Source organism: Salminus brasiliensis, chromosome 18 (assembly GCF_030463535.1).
Source record: "Salminus brasiliensis chromosome 18, fSalBra1.hap2, whole genome shotgun sequence".
Classification (NCBI taxonomy): domain Eukaryota; kingdom Metazoa; phylum Chordata; class Actinopteri; order Characiformes; family Bryconidae; genus Salminus; species Salminus brasiliensis.
The window spans coordinates 3394908-3413084 of NC_132895.1; the positions used below are offsets into that span (position 1 = coordinate 3394908).

The 18177-nt window shown below is 43.7% G+C and overlaps 1 protein-coding gene across 2 annotated transcripts in view; it reads right to left on the reverse strand.

Annotated features, from left to right (window-relative positions):
• The window catches only part of jmy (junction mediating and regulatory protein, p53 cofactor), a 41857-nt gene extending 23936 nt beyond the window's left edge, over positions 1–17921 (reverse strand). For both annotated transcript variants that reach the window (XM_072661453.1, XM_072661452.1), the window contains exons 1-2: positions 16784–17921; positions 2748–2921 (exon numbers count right to left, since the gene is read on the reverse strand). In XM_072661453.1, coding sequence (XP_072517554.1) covers positions 2748–2921; positions 16784–17617 — 1008 coding nt within the window. In that variant the 5' untranslated portion in view covers positions 17618–17921. The remainder of the gene's footprint in view (positions 1–2747; positions 2922–16783) is intronic.
• Between the last annotated feature and the right edge of the window lie 256 nt (positions 17922–18177).

The following is an 18177-nucleotide window of genomic DNA, read 5'->3' on the forward strand; positions in this document are numbered from 1 at the left end:
GCACAGCAACGTCTGCTGGCACTGAGATTTTGTAGGTTGTAAGTTGACCAAACCAAAATCCAACATCCTTCAAACATCACATGCCAACGTCATATTGACGTAAAATACCAACGTTTCGTTGTGAGGTTTGGTGACCAAACCCAAGGTCTGCTAATCCTCGCTGTTGGTTTTAAGTCCTGGTGTTCGGTACCAATATTCAACGCCTGTCCAACGCTGAGGTCGACTAAATGGTGGTTTCTGACGGACATGTGATCGATTTCCCACCAAAACTCAACGTCTAGCATTGGAGCTTGGGATCAACCCACTGTTGGTTTCTAAAGGATAGGTGACTGATTTCCCACCATAATTCTATGTCCATATGGTTAAAGTCCAATATCTGTCTGATGTCAAACTGATGTCCGGTGACTGCTGGGTATGTTGATGTTCAATAATGTAAAACCAGATGTTCTGCAAGAATTTTTTTTGTCAGTGTGGACAGCGTGAAATATCGTCTCTGCATTTCAAACAAGCTGCAGATTCTTTCATTACATACTCTATCTGCCATCTAGGACACTACAGGAAAACTGCTGTGCTGTTATAAAAAAAAAATAGCTGGACCCTCTGAAAACATGGTGGACTTCTCCGGAGAGGAAGCTTGGACAGAGACCCAACAGTGAGGTGATCCGTAAGCTTTGCAAAGTGGAGACAGCTCATCACAGCAGTACTACTGCTACACTCTTCCTGATCTGGTGGGGGATTTAAACCTACATAAGAGCTGCCCTTAAATCATCGGTTTGTCCTCTCCACAGTATTCTTCCACCCTCTCCACTCCCTCTTTGTCCATATGCGCCTGCTGTCCCCAGTCTCTGTTTATATCCCTCTCTCCCTCTGGGTCATTCTCCTACTTACCGTGTTCCAGATCTCGGTCATTGACTGCTCTTAATATCATTAACTCAGGGGGCTTATGGGGTCACCATGACAACCCAGGGGGAGCAGGAGGTTATGGCCACTTAAATTAAACAAAGAAACTAGTCACATGTTTTGATGGTAGGACTCGCCAGGAGGAAGAGCCAGCACAGGTCTTCCAAAAGAGTGCGTGGGGACAATGGTAGTGTAAGTGTTTCTTGTGTAAGTACAGTTCTGTAAACAGAAATAGGTAGTGCGTGTGTGTGTGTGTACATTTATTTTTAAAGGTAAAGGCAAATATGTGTACAGCAAAATGTGTCCTCCGCAGTTTACCCATCTGTGGTAGTGAACACACACACACACACACACACACACACACACACACACACACACACACACACACACACACAGAGTGGTGGGCATCCGACTCCAGCGCCCGGGGAGCAGAGTGGGATAAGGGCCTTGCTCAAGGGCCAAACAGCGGCAGCTTGCCAAGCCCAGGTATAGAACCCACAACCCTATCATCAATAGCCCAGAGCTCTAACTGCTGAGCCACCACTGCCCCTATTTCACTGCAATACTGGCCATTGCAAATTATCATTTTAATAAATCACAAAGGACTTTGTTATGTTTTAAGTCTGGTCAAAAAACTTTTTTTTACCCTATTGTATCAATGGATGCATTTCTAATATATTGGGAGACAATAAAATAATGTGCTGCTACATAATAACTATATTATACTTTATAATATAGTGTATATTATACTAGCATGCATGCAACTGACTTTTTTGTTTGTGTATGCTTAAAGGTATGCTTTAGTTGTGCTATACAGGCTTGGGCGATATAACAGTAATACCGTATACTGCAGAATTTAAAAAGGAGAACGGTATCTGAAAACAACGACGCGTCTGATGTGTCAGATTTCTGTTCTGTGTCTGTATCTAGTTCAAGGCCAAATAAGCTCATTCTCCCATGTGCATTTAAGAGAGGCACAGGGTGCTGTGGGAGCTATGCTGAGTTTGACTGAAAGACAGGGGTGTTTTCCACTGTTTTCAGGCTGCCTCATCCACGTTTGCTTGGTCTAAGACCGTTCCCTCGACTCCCTGCTCAGATAACAGGTGTGATTTGAGCCTCAGGTAGATGGAACACGGCCTGTGCTGTGGTGTTTAACCTGCTAGCTAACGTATCTAGGCCTAGATAGCCGGCTATGTGTCCAAACAGCAGAACCGACCTCTCATTTCGCCTTTCTGTTTCTCCCAACACCAGTCGCTCAACTTTGCTCAGCTGTCAGTCAGCAGCAGCAGCACTGGGCTGTCTGATGTTCAGTGTGGCTGTAGCCGAGCTAGCTAAGCAAAGGCTAGAGTGGGCTATAGAACCTAAACCAAGGTTTAAAATGTGTTTTTAAAAAACCTTTAATTTCAGCTTTCTGTGCTTTTAGAAGTCTATCAATCATTAGTCACCAGGCAGTAGAGTCATAGCCAGACTTGAATTTGTTCTGTGGTGAGCAAACTGTTACCCAGCTAACTAAGCTACTGCTAACAAGCTTCTCCTAAATCAGAGCACTTCAACATTTGTAATGGTTTAACATTCATTGAATAATTGATTTAAAACTGTGCAGTTTTCACCTTAACCCCCTGTGAGCAAACTGAACGTGGTATTTGGTCATTTTTTGGTTTTAAAGTAAGACAACATGAGGTACGAAATTCATGTAATTTTGTATACCGCTATTATTTTAAGACTGTATAACTGTTTTAAACAAGTGGATACCACCCAACCCTTGTGTTATGTTCACCTTCATGTGTTCATGTTATTTGTTTACACTTGTTTGTTACATGTTTGTTTATGTGTATATATTTCCTGACCTTTATTTGTTGTCTGCGCAGCATGGCAAGCTCCCTCATGTCTCTGAAAGGCTGCAGCAGGTAGTGGTAGAGCTCGGTGGTGGCCTCCACCAGGTCCCCATATGCCTCGTCCTGCACTGAATACAGCTGCAGCAGCTCCACCATGCTCTCCATCCCACGTTGCTTCTCCAACAGCTTTGAGAAAAAGAAAGATAAAGACAAAAAAAAAAGTCAAGTCAAAACACTGAACGGCTTAAGCATTTTTTTGAGTCCGCTGTAATTTGACGCAAAGTAATCATCCGTTGGTCATGAACGGCATGCTTCTTTAGCATCAGCCTGCTGTTTTAGAGTCCTACAAGTCATAAATGGAAGTCGGTGTAGATCACTGGTAAATCTCGTAAAGCATTACTATTGTACGAAATGAGATGCACACAGCTTAGCAGTTAGCTTTAGCACTTGTACTGCTATTCTTTCGCACCTCTTGGACCAAGCTTTCAGTGATTCTTAATAATATAAAATTTCCCATTGTGTGTATGAATTACACGTTTGTCCACAGCAACAGTGGACAAACCACAGTACTCTAGGCTGTGCAAGCGCTGAATGCAGGAGATCTCTCCCCGTACATGGAGATAATGTGCACCTCTGTTCTTTTCAGAGCTGTTCTCAATGCCTTAGATATGAATGGGCCTTCTCTCTATACCTCCCATTCCCTCTCCTTCTCCTTCTCTCACTCCACACCATCGTTTCTCTTTCATTCTCGCTTCTATTTCAGTCTCCCGCTGTCTTCTCCCCCACTGTCTCGGTTTGTCTGTCTCATCCTAGTCTCGCTCATGCTTTTCCTTACCCCTCAACCCCCTACCCCCGTCCTTCGTTCTTTCGCGCTCTCTCTCCCTCTCTCTGTGCTATTTAACTCTCGCCATCCCTGCTCCAGGGCACTAACACTGGCTGATTCAGCTCCAACACTGCTCCTACTGTTTACCTTGGCTGCTGGTCGCTGTGGAGACCAGGCCTCAGCCCCTGCCGAAGGGGAAAGCCCACAGCCGGAGAGAGGGGCAAAGAGCACTTCAGACCAACTCAGCCGACCTGGATCCACCTGCCTTATTATTTACAGTGGACATGTACTCTCACCTGCCTGATACTGAGATACTTCACCTGGTACGTAGAATCAAATCAATTGTCACCCATATGGCTGCTGGTATCTCGGGTGCCTGAGCATGTACGAGTCCACCTCACAAGTCTACCTATCCTAATAATCCCAATGTTAATATTTCAGCCTCATAGAACTCTGATTACAGTGTATACAAAGGACGCCCTATGTCTTCTTTGACATATTTAAACATCTGGACATTTGATGGATCTTCATGTGATCAACACTGAGAGATGGAGGTCATCTAACTAAACTTACACACCTGAAGAAATGTCTTTAAATCATCATTTATAAAATGAAATTAAAATAAATGTCATTTTCCTGTGAGGTAAAAAGACCACCCCCACCCCCCACCCAGATATTACTCCTTCAAATGTGTAGAATTAGACAGGTGCAGAACATCAGCTGCAGATGATCAGAACATGGATGGAGAGGATTATTCTGGAGGAGTCTGGAGTCTTATTTAAACCTCAGACGTTTAGTCTGGTCTGATCTTGATTGATGGTTGAGGAAGTGAGGGGTGAAGAAGATCACCATCATGGCCAGATCCAGGGAGCTCTCTGAGGCCTTCAGAAAGAAGGTTGTAGATGCAGAGGAGTCTGGGAACGGGGTTTTAAAAAGATCTGAGAACAGTTCAGACGCTAGATCAGCCCAAGAGCAGAACCACAAGATCAGTAGAGAGGTTTCCAACAATCCTAAAATGTCATCACAGTAGCTCTCACCACAGCCAAAGTCAAAGTACAGCATCTACAATCAGAAAGCGACAAGCAAACAATGTGCAAAGAGGAAAATATGTATATTTTTAATATTGCAAAATATTTATATTACAATATTAAAAACGCAGGAATTGCCACCAGAATTCAATGATCAGATGACATCAAGATATTTATAATGTACTTTCTTTATAATGTATACATGACTGGAGTAAACATATTGATATGGGGAAGATACAATCTGCCGTGAAGCCTTACACGACAGAGAGGCGTATCAATGTATAATGTATTAATATGTTAGATATTAGCCTAACCCCACACTGATAAAGCCCATTAGAGCTCATCTCACTTCAACCATGCACTGTTTTTGTCTCATTCTGAGCCTTTCAGATCCAAGTCAAACAGTATCCATCCAACCAGGGATGTATTGCATGACCATGTCATACTCACACTGCAGCCCCATAGTCAGGACTGCAGCTGCATGGCTGATTAGAGTCATGCTCAGTAAAGAAGCAACACACCCCACTCCAAAACTAAGCAAGTTTCTGACTATACAGCAGCCCAGCATAGCCTTAAGGGTTAAGCTGAAAGAGCTGAAACATGTTCGCTCCAGCTGTGTGTGCTAAACAACTTCCCCGAACTGTCTTTCTTTCTCCAAATTACAATCATAAGCTTCAAAGCGATGGTGCCTTGTGCACCGTACCCTATCCTCCACAGTACCATAAAATACTATCAAACTCAGACACAGATAATGCTATGGGGACCTTGGTGTCTGCTCTGCGTCAGCATCACTCACTCTGCACATCAGCAGTCTGCAGTCTACGCTGGAGGAGGGAAAAAAAAAAAGAAAGAAATCAATGCATTGTGTTCCGATATAATTCCCTGCATCCTCCATCCCGTGCCTTGACCTTCTTTCACCTAGGGAATTGGGTAGGTTGTTCCAGAAAGCAATGAGTGGAGATGATGATCTCATTCACAGAAACACACTGTGGGACAGTGTCCAACTTGCTGATCTCAGCTATGCACCAACTTCTCAGCTGTCCACCAACAATGAGCCCAAGGCAGTCGTGGTTTCCCTCCCAGCTCCGATGTTACATGCAAGCTCGGATGGATGACGGATGTTAGTCATGTCACTTTTTTTTTTTCTGAAGCTGCCGTGTCTGTTCTGCAGGTTTCCCCTCTTTATTGAAAGAAGAGCTGAGAAAGAAAGCATGTTTTGTTCAAACCATGACCAGATAACAGATGCTTCAGCACCTCAATCTCAAAAATAGAGGTGCTACAAAGAGTTCTTTGAGCAATGCCACCGAAGAACTTTTAGCCCCCACTGTGTTTGAAGGTAAACTCTGCAGGGTAGTTGGTGGCGCCTTTATTTTTAAAAGTGCAGCTCTGGCCTAATGAACTGTAAAAGAGGTCATGGTGCAGAGTAGAGGTGTGCGATATTGACAAAAAAATGATATCTCGATATTTTCAGTGATTCTGCCGATAGCGATAATTAGACGATACTTTTCATCCTTCAAAATGTGTTTGTAAAAGTCTTGCATTGCGATAGCTTGTTCTATTTATTCATTTACTTAAAACTGAAGCTTTCAAGTAAAATAAAAGCAAAAATGCAAGTGTTACTGACATTACAAACATGTATCTTTTTTTTACATTTAACTGTAATTTAGTATGAATGTACTATATTTATATGACATATTTGTATTTCAGCTTTTATGGTTTTATCATTTCACTTTATGTATGTTTCCACAACCAGCACTGCTCCCAGCGGACAACAACATACACACACACTTAAGCTACACATATATTTTCAGGGAATAAAGGTCCCTCAATGTAAAAATACAATGTGCAATACCACATACACACACATTTGCAATTAAGAGTCATTTGCAATTACCTGTAAATAATCTGTAAATAATATTGTTTTTGCTTTTTACTTCTATTATTTATTTTGTGTATTTAGTGTAATTTATTTACGTTTTTGCATCCAAGTGTCTTGCTATGCCTTTTCTGCTGTGACACTGAGAATTATCTTATCTTAATCATCTTAACAAATTCAAGATCTATTTCACTTAAGCTGAAAATTACGCGACTGCACTGTTTCTTACAGAAGTATGCAGGGGTCCCACTTTCTGGCGGCAGCACATTTCGTCATCCCTCTACACATCTAGAGGAAACAGTGCAGTCACATAATCTGATAATGTCTGTCTCTGTCAGAATATGTGACTGCACACAAGTAGAAATCTCAGAAACGACCCACTGAGCTTACAGAATTCGACGGTCACGGATTATGGTCCAACAGGTACTTGGCTGGTTTCGGCCTGTAGTGGGCAGCGGACTCTACATTTTTAATAATCTCCATTTTCAGCAGAGAAGTTAGTTAGTTCGCAACTAATGAAATAAGTTTGTTGTCGAGCTGCAGTCCTCAATTGCAACCGATTTTGACATGGTCTTTTGAGAAGCCTCTTCCAAGCTAGTGGGGATGAGCCAGGTCTAGCAACTAGATCTAATGCCGCAGACTCATATTCGATAAAGCACAAGCAGGCAATATTATCAGTAATTTTAATTTGATAGATTTCTTTAAGTAAATAATTGTGACTGCATTGATGGGGGCCCAGTGCAAATGCACTACTGATCAAACCACAGTGGATATTCAGTGCAGCCGTGTGTTACAGCAGCTATGTAAACACAATAAGGAATTTTGCCCGTTTCATGCAGCCCTAGTGTGTGCGTTTCCTGTTTTTATGACACATTATACCACATTAATATGGATCACACTCACACAAGCTGTTCGAGGGTGTGCGTGTTGCTCCTCCCCTCACATTAAATTCACACATTAGCAGGACACGGTGAAACAGACGCTTTATCATTTCAGCATGCATGACTCACACTCATTCAACACATCTACTTTCTTTGTGTGTTTTTTTTAGGTGTTATCCCCATAACATTGAAACTAATAGAAATGTTGCTAACTTTCATATGCACTGAGGGGCCTATACACTGTTACTTCCAGAGTCACTACTTTAATGCCTAGCTGTCTTTATTTTTTTGGAACTTCTTTCTATAATTAAGTTTAAGCAGAGGCAGGGAGATAGGGATGGGTGGATGGATGGATGGATGGATGGATGGATGAATGAATGGGTGTCTGGGTCGTTGGCTAGGTGGGTGGATGGAGGGATGGAGGCTATTTAATACAGTCTGAAACAGCACACCGTCATTTGAAGCCAAACCACACCAAACTTAGTCAACCAGACAGAATTCTTGGCATTAACTGTGTGTAAAAGGGCCAGTCAGTAAGTGTCTATCTCCAAACACACACACACACACACACACACACACACACACACACACACACACACACACACACACACACACACACACACACTTTGTCTAACTGAAACCTAGTAATTAGGCTACCTCTCCCTCACAGCCAAGGCAGTGATACTCTCTGAACTCAGCCAAAGAGGAAAAGGCAGCTTGGCCTGCTTTAGCATGAGCTGAAGGAAAGACCCCACTATTATCAGCATATTCTATTATCTATTCTAGTATTCCAGAGCACTTCTCTGTACAGGCTGTGTAGTTATACACAACAGAGGCTTTGTCTTGGATGTTTATATATATATATATAATTTAAACAATATCTTTCCAAGGTCACTGTGCATCATCACTGTATTTATGTCTGGTACGACTGCACTTGTATGTTGCAAGAAAACTCTAACTGACTAGACCTAGCTTACTCAAAATCAATTAAGCAAACATCCCATTAAACACTCTCTCCAGTTAAAATGACCATAACACAAAGATGCTCCTGGAAAACTATAGTCCCAGAGCAGACGTCTCTATTCCAATCTCTCACTACCTAGAGATTGTGGAAATGACAAATACTTTTAATCGCTCAATTACAAAAGCAGTAGCTGATAATATAATTCTATATATTTTAGACACTATCAGAACTACTGATCCGGCCTGGTCTTTTTATCCACTGTACTTTCCAAGGAGATCAACTGCCCTGCAGAGTTTCCCTTCAAACACAGTGGGGGTAATTTGCAGATGCCTGATTTGAGTTGGAAATACACTGACTGCAGGATGGACGTCCTTCATGAGTAGTGATGAAACCTTCCACAACAGGCTATATGAGGACATCATAGCAGGTAGAATAGTCACCTGTATGTCAACTGGAAGCTAAGGAAGCAATTACAAGAGCACTGCTTGTACTCAGTTAAAACAGCAACCTTTGCCCAATTTGCCATTCACACTCATCTAATACCAGCTGCTTGGCCCTCAAGCATTTATTATATGTATTAATTGCTCTCTTTATAGGGCCAAAGTTGTTGGACTGTAATCACCCATCCCTTATGCACACATTTGTATATATTGTATTTATTGTCTTTGTACGTATTGTCTATGCACCCTGTCTCATGTTTTGTCTATTGTCTTTGCACTATTGTACGTCCTAACCATTGTGCACGAGAGACTTAGCCTAGCAGTGTTTGGTTGTACAGTGCAACCCTGTTTTAGAATAATGACATGTAAAGTTTAATTGAATTGAACTGAATATATTTGTATTGTATTATTTCTGTATATTCCATTTCTATTTAGTTTTTTCCTCTGATCTTTTCACCTTGTCCAGTGTTGTTTTAAATGACTAAACAGTTATCAACAGATTTTACTACCCATGTTTCACTAACCTATGTATGTAACAAATCTGACAGGAAGGTTTAAAGGTTAAAAGAAGAGCCACAAGAACAGTATCTGAGAAGCTATCACACTCAGAGCTCTTACAACTCCCACAAACCCAGGCCTGATTGTCAGAGAAAGATGCAGGTTCCATTTTAATTAGCAAAGCCTTATTAACTTACAGTGGGAGTTTCCATCTGACATACAGCCATACAGCCACACACAACGAAGCATTACCTAAAACAAGTTCTTCCCTGTAACAGTTCATTAGAAAAGTCTACAAGGTGAAATGCAACTGTTTCAGATGTCTAACACTCGCCATATTCAGCTTTCTCTGGGTTAACAGGCCAGGCTTCGGTTTGCATATTTTACACTATCAGCCAGTCCCAGCTGTGTTTGATAAGAGCAATTTACTGCCAGTCTGACCCAGCTCTTTCTGCAATCACAGAGGAGTCTGGGGAATCTCAGCTCTCACTCATTACACTCCCTCCTCCAAAACTCAGACACCAACAGCTGACGGAAGCGGACAGAAAGTTCCAAATCAGAAGGTTCCCGCGAGAACCAGAGAGAAGAGAAGAACCAGCGATACCATAAAGGATGCGGTGAAGTCTTTAGATTACATGTTCCAGTACACTGGAATAGAGTCTCAAATGGCCTTTAAATGACATGCTACTCTTGCGCTACCCAAGACATGAGTTAATGCAGTGACACTACAGTGCAGTACGCAGCGTCAACACAACACAGGCAGCCATTTCACGAATAGACAAATTCACGCAAAAACCTTGTACCTTATTTGACAATGTCAATGTAAATCTGCCATTTTTTTTTTGCATAGACTTTAAATTTCATGATGAATGGACCAATAGAAATGCTCCAAACTGACTTGGAACAAAATCTTTGTACACTGACTTCTATTAAAAGTAAAGAAGGGTTTTTCCTTTTCCTGGAAAGGTGCTAATTGGCAGATATGAGGTTTTTCTCTGACATCAACGATATGCACTTTCTACATTTATTTGTAAATAATTAAACAGAAACTGGCAAAACACAAAAGCAAGCCAGAGACTAACGCAGCAGTCTGACCACTTGACCATTCAACTGTGCAGTCAGATTGCTTAGTGTGCGTCATTAGCATGAGCCTCCTCCTCAGAGCCGGTTTAGAACCAAAGAAAGGAGTGTGGTTCTCTAGCTGGTAGAACAGAGCATTCCCACCATCGTTTGGTTTCTAACCAGACAGTGGAATGTAGACTTAGAATTGTTTTGGACGCTAACTGGTAACATCACCGCACTTATCAGTTCAAATAAAGCCTGGCTGTGTTGTACTCACTGAAATAATGTCACAGATGAACTCTGTCTGGGGTAGTTCTCAAAAAATGAGAAGTTTGTCTGCACCAGCTGAGGCTCATGTCTATTAATGGCACCTAGAGGACACTACATAGCACTCTGCTACAGCAGATGTGGATCACACATGGATCTGAACATTTAAATGCCTATACCTGATCCAATAAAAATGCCTGGATTGGCCTCCGATCCAGAGTCACTGGCCAGGACTATTCTAGTTGATGTCAGTTCAGTTCAAAAACAACCAAGTTTTTATAAATGTGACAAACCAACAAGTTGACGCATGCTCTTCTGAGGAGAGAAAAACTAGAAGACATTCCTATTTTGACTCTAGGGATGGGCGACATCCCATTTCTCATACATCCATACCGTCTCCATATAGCAGCGGTATTTCCAGGGGCGAGAAATAGCTATTTTTTTGGATGGTCATACATTGGTGTAGAGTTATTGCCATCCCATCCTGCATTTACTCAGAACCAAAAATGAACAAATCAAAAAACACTCAGGGTCACCTGTGGACACCATGCATAATTTTAAACCAATCATTCAATAAACGCAAACCGATAACAACAGGCGTTAAATTGCAGTTAATCAGGAATTCCTTTTCCTGTGTTTAACCGGTGAGACGTTTATCAAGTCTTGTGGTTACTTAAAAATCTAAATTAGTTGAAAGGCACATTCCCAAAGTCAACACTTTTGTTTTTGGTGCATAGTTTTTAGTTCTCGGACGTAAAAAACGTCACAGGTACATTTTTAACATGATTCCAGTGTAACGCAGTTCGCAAGAAGTAGAAAAACCTGCCCTTCCTCCACGTACAGAGCCAGTAAATCAGCACGGTTCTATGTCTTTGTCTTTTTAAGCAGAGTTTAATTGTCAGTTTTCCCAAGAGAATAGGATGACAGGTGTGTGTTTATGTACAACTGAGAGGTGAAGGAGCTGTTGGCCAGCTGTGCTGAGGATGTAACATCCTGTTCAACTGGTCTTCCACGTCCTAAACTTCACAGCAAACGTGAACTTTTGCATCTTAACAAAGACACAGGCTCAAAGTTTGAATGTCACTGATATAGTGTGTGTCGGTGATGCACTGGGTTCAGACTGTGAGAATACCACCATGTTTTCGGGACAGGCTTTACCTTTTCCGGAGTAGTGGCGACTCCATTTCCTCAAATATTGTTGTTCGGGAGAGTCATGGATCTCGTCCTGTCGCCCACCCCTACTGTATATGTTTCTCTGCGCTGCAGCCATGACAACAAGCAGGCCATTTTCGCTAGCTAACCCTGCATCTGGCCAATACACACTTAGGACCACGCCGTGTCATAGTTTCCTGTCTGGAAACGATTCACACAGACCACAATGGCTTCCTGTCTTTGTTACTTTAAACACCCTTCAGGCTTTGATTCGCTTCACACCTACATCAGTTTACTCTCGCTCTTTATTTCTCAGCCCTTCGTTCCTCCACTTACAATACACACCCTCTCTCACTCCTTTTCTTCACCTCGGTATCACTCCAGCAGCAGTGATGTGTATTATTGTGTGTTTATATGCATACAGTACTACCAGGTTCACTGGTAGTGTTCGAGCTAGACAGCTGGCCTTCCCTGGGGTCGGACGAGGTCACCATGGTAAAAAAGAAAAGCACTTAGGGTTTTATCAATAGGAAAAAAACTCCACAAGGGCAAAACACCCAATATAGAGCAACCCAGGTGTAATAGCCAATCGGTCTGAGCAGTATTGACAAGGTCGGAGTCTGATGAATTATTAACAGAAAACTATTCCATCTCTACTCTTCAAACATCCCTGTGTTAAAAGGACACAGATAATGTGTGTGTGTGTGTGTGTGTGTGTGTGTGTGTGTGTGTGTGTGTGTGTGAAGTGTGCATCCAGCGTCTAAATTAATAAAAAATTGTTTTGCAATTATAGCTCAGCTATAATTGAATAAATACACCATGTCCAAATGTTTGCGGACTCCCCTTCTAATGAACGCATTCAGCTACTTAAAGTTGCACTGACACAGATCTGCAAATACACTCAAACACTTGATACACACATCTTAGACCCTGTAGAGAAGCACCGTTTCATCCTGTGGCTGCAGGGGTCAGAACCTCATAGGTCAAATAAAGTTCTAATCAGCTGTGCCCTGGCTAATGACTCACACAGAAAACATGCTAACAGCTGAGAAAGAGGAAGGGCGAAAGGAGAGAGAGCGCGAGAGAGAGAGAGGGAGGATGTAGAGACTATAGTGAGGAAAAGATAAAAGTATAGACCAAAAGCAAACTGAAACATGGTGGCTTGTGGTATCCATCCTCCATTTCTGCTTCCCACTGCACACAGAGGAAACGGAGGCTGGAGACACATCAGTCAGACTAATGAGATCAGACACACGAGGGAGAAATCAGACTGCTAGGCTGTGTTCAAAATGCCCCACGTGACAACGCGCACTATACAGGGGGCAGCTCAAGCTCTGATACACTGTTTAGAAAAAGGGTACTGGACAGGTACTATAATAATAATAATAATAATAATAATAATAATAATACCTTTCATACACAAAACATCTGAATGGACAATTAAATAACACAATTAAACCACACCACAGCCACACTTTACTCTACTCAAATCGTCTCACACCTCAACATAATTTTAATGTTTTAGATTATTTTTTGTAATTCCCCAAATTCCATCTCTAGGACTTTAAAGGTAAAGGGTAAAGGTAAAGGTGCACGTATTTGTCACTGTACAGTGTGGACTGTACAACGAAATGTGTCCTCCGCATTTAACCCATCTGGTAGTGAACACACACTCACACACACACACATGTGTTAGGGGCAGTGAGTACACACACACACCCAGAGCGGTGGGCAGCCAACTCCAGCGCCCGGGGAGCAGAGAGGGTAAAGGGTCTTGCTCAAGGGCCCAACAGCGGCAGCTTGCCGAGCCCGGGAATCGAACCCACAACCCTGTTATCGATATCTCGGCACTCTAACCGCTGAGCCACCACTGCCCCTGAATAAACTTATCGCAAAGTGTTACCAGTGTTGGGAAGGTGAACGCTAACATGTGAGAAGCTCCACCACATCTTTTCATCACTGGACAGCTCAACACGCTTGGAGGAGACCACTACTCCTATACTAGTTCTGTTCCATCAGCCAACCAAAGTGATAAAGGAGAGATTTCATTTTTACTAATAATACTAAAACACATTTTGCAGTTCTACTACCTTTAAAACTTAAAAAAAAAGTTTTAATTTCTAACCACCTCCACTTAATTAATTGCAGTATTTATTTGTGTATATGTGTATACACTGTATATGTGTGTACACTGTAAATTTAAAATCTCATCCTAAAAAGTTCTAACTAAAATGGTCAATCCTGTCACTATTGATCATTCTATGAACATATTGGCAAGAAATCGCTCACCAGAAACTCTCTGGACTAGGGTCCAATCTTTAAACAAACTACTCTACCCAACCGTCCTCGTAACACATGGCCACCACTGCTGACAAAGTTTATTCTAGCTTAAGTACAGTAGCTCAGGCTGATCATGTCCATGTACTTCACAACACACTCCAGTGTCGAATGCTGACAGCAGCAGAGCAGACCACATTTCAGTGGGATAAAGGTCAACAGATGGCAGCTCAGGGGCTTCAGGAACAAAAAGACATTCAGAGCCGTGTGCGGCTCTAGTGGACACTCAGAAAGGGTCCTGTATGTCCACTTTTCACGTCAGCAGCCTACGTGCTTTAAATTCAACCTTTGTTCACTGTGCAGTGGGACAGGACCCTCGGTTCGCACTGCTTCTGGCATATGAATGAGGATGCAAGTTTCTGACCCACTGCTTTAGAAAGCTCTTTCACCAACAGTGCAACATGACACTGCGGTTCTTGGCTTGCAAATCAATCAATGAGGTATTAATAGCACATCCTTGATCTTGGTTTTGGAACACAATCTTTAAGATGCTCTGACAGGACTTCCAACAATGACATGCAGTTTCAAGTATTGGCATCTGTCATTGACGAAAGCATATGCACCTCAGGTTACATTTGATTAGAGCACCGCTTCCCAGCACCAGTCCACAGGCATAGATCTGTATTGTCTCTGCAACTGAGACACGTTATCAGCTGATGGTGCAGCCCTTCTTAAGCTCAATGAGGTGACATGGGCTACAGTTTCTATGCATTACATTTAGGGAAGCAGTGGCTGGAAGTTACCCAACAACTTTCAGACTGGATTAGATTTACTTCAGTGAAATTGAATGTAATTTATGACAATGTTGCTCAACTACAGTCTGTGCAGAACTGTGTTATTCCTGCTCCTGAGTGAGATCATTCACTTAAAAGTCCTTTGTGAGCACAAACACTTGGACCAGGAAGAGGGCAGGTGCACCTCCACGGCAAGGCAAACAGTACATTAGTTTATTATTTCCATCTCAGTCACCTGAATAACATTCAATAAATCTAATCCAGTGCTTCCTGACTCCAGTTTAGTAGTTCTATGTTCCAACCAGCTTTTCTAATCTGTGTGTTGGAAGGGGTGAAGTGTAGGTGGACCTCCAGCACTGGAGCTTAGCCTTGTGTTAATGAAATAAAATGGATAATTGTATGCGAGGAATCAAGAGACAGGAAGTTACCATAAATCACTCCATCTGTAGCTGGAAAACACAGTTGGAAAATACGGCCCAACCCCAGTCTCGCTGTTATATTGTTAGCTAATGATCAGGTCCTTTTTTTGAGCTGAACCAGGTGTGTACAGGTAGAAAATGTGGAGGAGGGCCTTCAGTAAAGTTGGGCTTTTGACCATGAAATAACAGGATACGTTATGGTAGTGTTCTCCATTGTAGGTCCAAAATGTTACGGACATCTTCTCGTTGAAAGTTTCTTCTAAAGGATATTAATAGGAGCCCCTACACTTCCAGAGAAAGAACACTGCTGTGAGGATTTGACTGCATTCAGCCGTGCAAACATTAATGAGGTCAGGTACTGATGTTGGAGGACTAGTTCTGGACCAAAAACACCCCTTTAACTCATGTCAAAGGTACTGGGTTGAGCTCCATTGTGCTCCATTACTTACCAATATGTCCAAGCCCAAATCCCTTTAAAGCAAGACGAGGTGAGCTTAGGGCTCATGTGTGGGCATCCTATTGGCAAAGCCTACGGATTTGAATGGAGATGCTGCAAGTTAGAGACCTGCATCAGCAATTAAAACGGGGGCGTCTGAATACTTTTGAGCATCCAATCAGTGTAGCTCAGTGAACAGTGTAGTATAGGGGTGTAGCTCATGTGTAGCTTCCCCAGAGCATCCTACAGGTGGATTTCTATGGAGATTATAAAAGCTGAACACCTGTGTCAGCAATTAATGCAGCTTAATGTAATTACAAAGGGTTGTCTGGATAATTTTGCACATGCTCAAAAAGGCTAATTCCCTCTAGACAAGGTATAGTAAGCGTATGCTCATTTGTAGCTTCTCCAGAGCACCCGATATATTATATGGCGATAACGCAAGCTGAACACCTGCATTCAGCAATTAAAACGGGGGTGTCTGGATACTTTGGAGCATCCAATCAGTGTAGTTTTGGACATGTCCAAAGCCCAGTCCCCTCTGGGTAAGACATGGGGCCCTTGTGGCTCAAATGTGGCTTCCTTAGAGCATCCTACAGGTGGATTTCTATGGAGATTATAAAAGCTGAACACCTGTGTCAGCAATTAATGCAGCTTAATGTAATTACAAAAGGTGTGTGGATAATTTTGCACATGCTCAAAAAGGCTAATTCCCTCTAGACAAGGTATAGTAAGCGTATGCTCATTTGTAGCTTCTCCAGAGCACCCGATATATTATATAGGGCGATAATGCAAGCAGAACACCTGCATCAGCAATTAGTCCAACACCTTAAAGTAATTAAGAGAGGTGTCTGGACACTTTTGGACATGCCCAGAGCACATTGAATCCCCTGTAGGTAATTCATTTAGCAATATTAGCAAAGGACAGGGATTTCTATGGAGACTATACAACTCTCCTAATGTTTATGTCAGTAATGGGTGCACCTTAAAGTAACTATAATGGGTGTCTGGATACTTTTGGACATGCAGGGCATCTTCTATCCGTCCTGGAGGTGGAAATACACACTAGAGATGGGCTAGCCCCATCTATCCACCTGAACTCAACCAGAGGAACCAGAGGAACCTTCTCACCTCTTGCAGTCTCTTCTTGGCTCTCTGAAGCGCGTCCTCGTACCCCTTCTGCCTCAGCTCGCTCAGACTCTCGTAATACTCCTCCGAGTCGTCCCCGTCGGCGAACAGCACCTGAGACAGGATCTTCCAGCCACACGTGTCCAGCGCATGGCCCAGGTAGACCTGCAGCTGGTAGCACAGAGCCTCCATCTCCCGCTGCGTGAGCTGGGGATGGCCGAAGATCACGGACCACACGGCGGACGGCTCCTCAGGGAAGGCGGGCAGGCAGGGCTCCAGGTCCGAGTTGACGGCGCAAAGCTGTAGGTGGGCGGCCCGCACGTCCTGGAAGGAGAACAGGCCGGCCCAGCTGAAGTCCTCTCGCAGGCCCGCGTCCGAGTCCTCGGGGTCGGTGTCCTGGGCTGGGGAAGCTCCGCTGACCGCTTCCACCGCTTCCACCGCTTCCACCGGTTCCACCGCATCTCCCGTCCCAGAGTCTCCACTCTCGGCCCCGGCCACTTTACTGGGACTTCTCGATGGCCGGCTCTCAGACTTCTCCCTCGCCGGGCTCTTCACAGGCCTCGTCTCCTTGACCGGGCTCCGGAGCACCGAGCGTTTGCTGGCATCGTCCGCGGCCCCCGGCGCAAGCTCGCCTTCCTCGGCAGCCTCAGCGAGCGAGTCCCGGAGTGCGGTGCGCTTCTGCACCGTCCGGTCGTGGCACGTTATGGCGAACTTACCCTCCACGTCGTTCCAGGCCACGATAAACACGAACTTGTGCTTCTCCTTCTCGTCGAAAACATTCGGCCGCACGGAAACCCAACCGGACTCTAGAGAATCCTCCATGGTGAATAATGACATCTCACGGATAAACGCAGCTCTCGGTCTCCCTGTGCGAGCGAGCGAGCGAGCTAATGCTAACCGCTGTTGTTGGAGCCGTCACGGGGACGAAAACAAACCGAAGACGGCCGAGTCCACACGACGGCGACTCGGTGTCGCTGACTGAAAAAACGTATTTCGGGCGAATTTCGGGGCGCAAAACTCTCCCCGGTTAAACTATAAAACCCCGACGGATCAAATAAACACCTCTCACCGACTTCTCGCCGCCTCCGGGATGATTAAACTCCGTTTTCTCGCTCATCTTCCCTCCCCGCTCCCCGCTCTCCGCTCCCCGCTCCCCGCTCCCCGCTCTCCGCTCCTCGGGAACCGCAGCGCTGCAGCTCGACGGTTATTTTCGCTTGTCGGTTATTTTTTAACGGAAATTTTGAAATTTAAAAAATATTAAATCCCTCGCGCAGGCCTTTGTGCTGCTCTAACGGACAATGCGGACTCGCGCTGCTTCTCTGTCACGTGGGAGGATTCTGTTTACAAGCGCGCGGCTGGCCACGACGTCACAGCAGACTCACAGCCCTCCCCTCCCC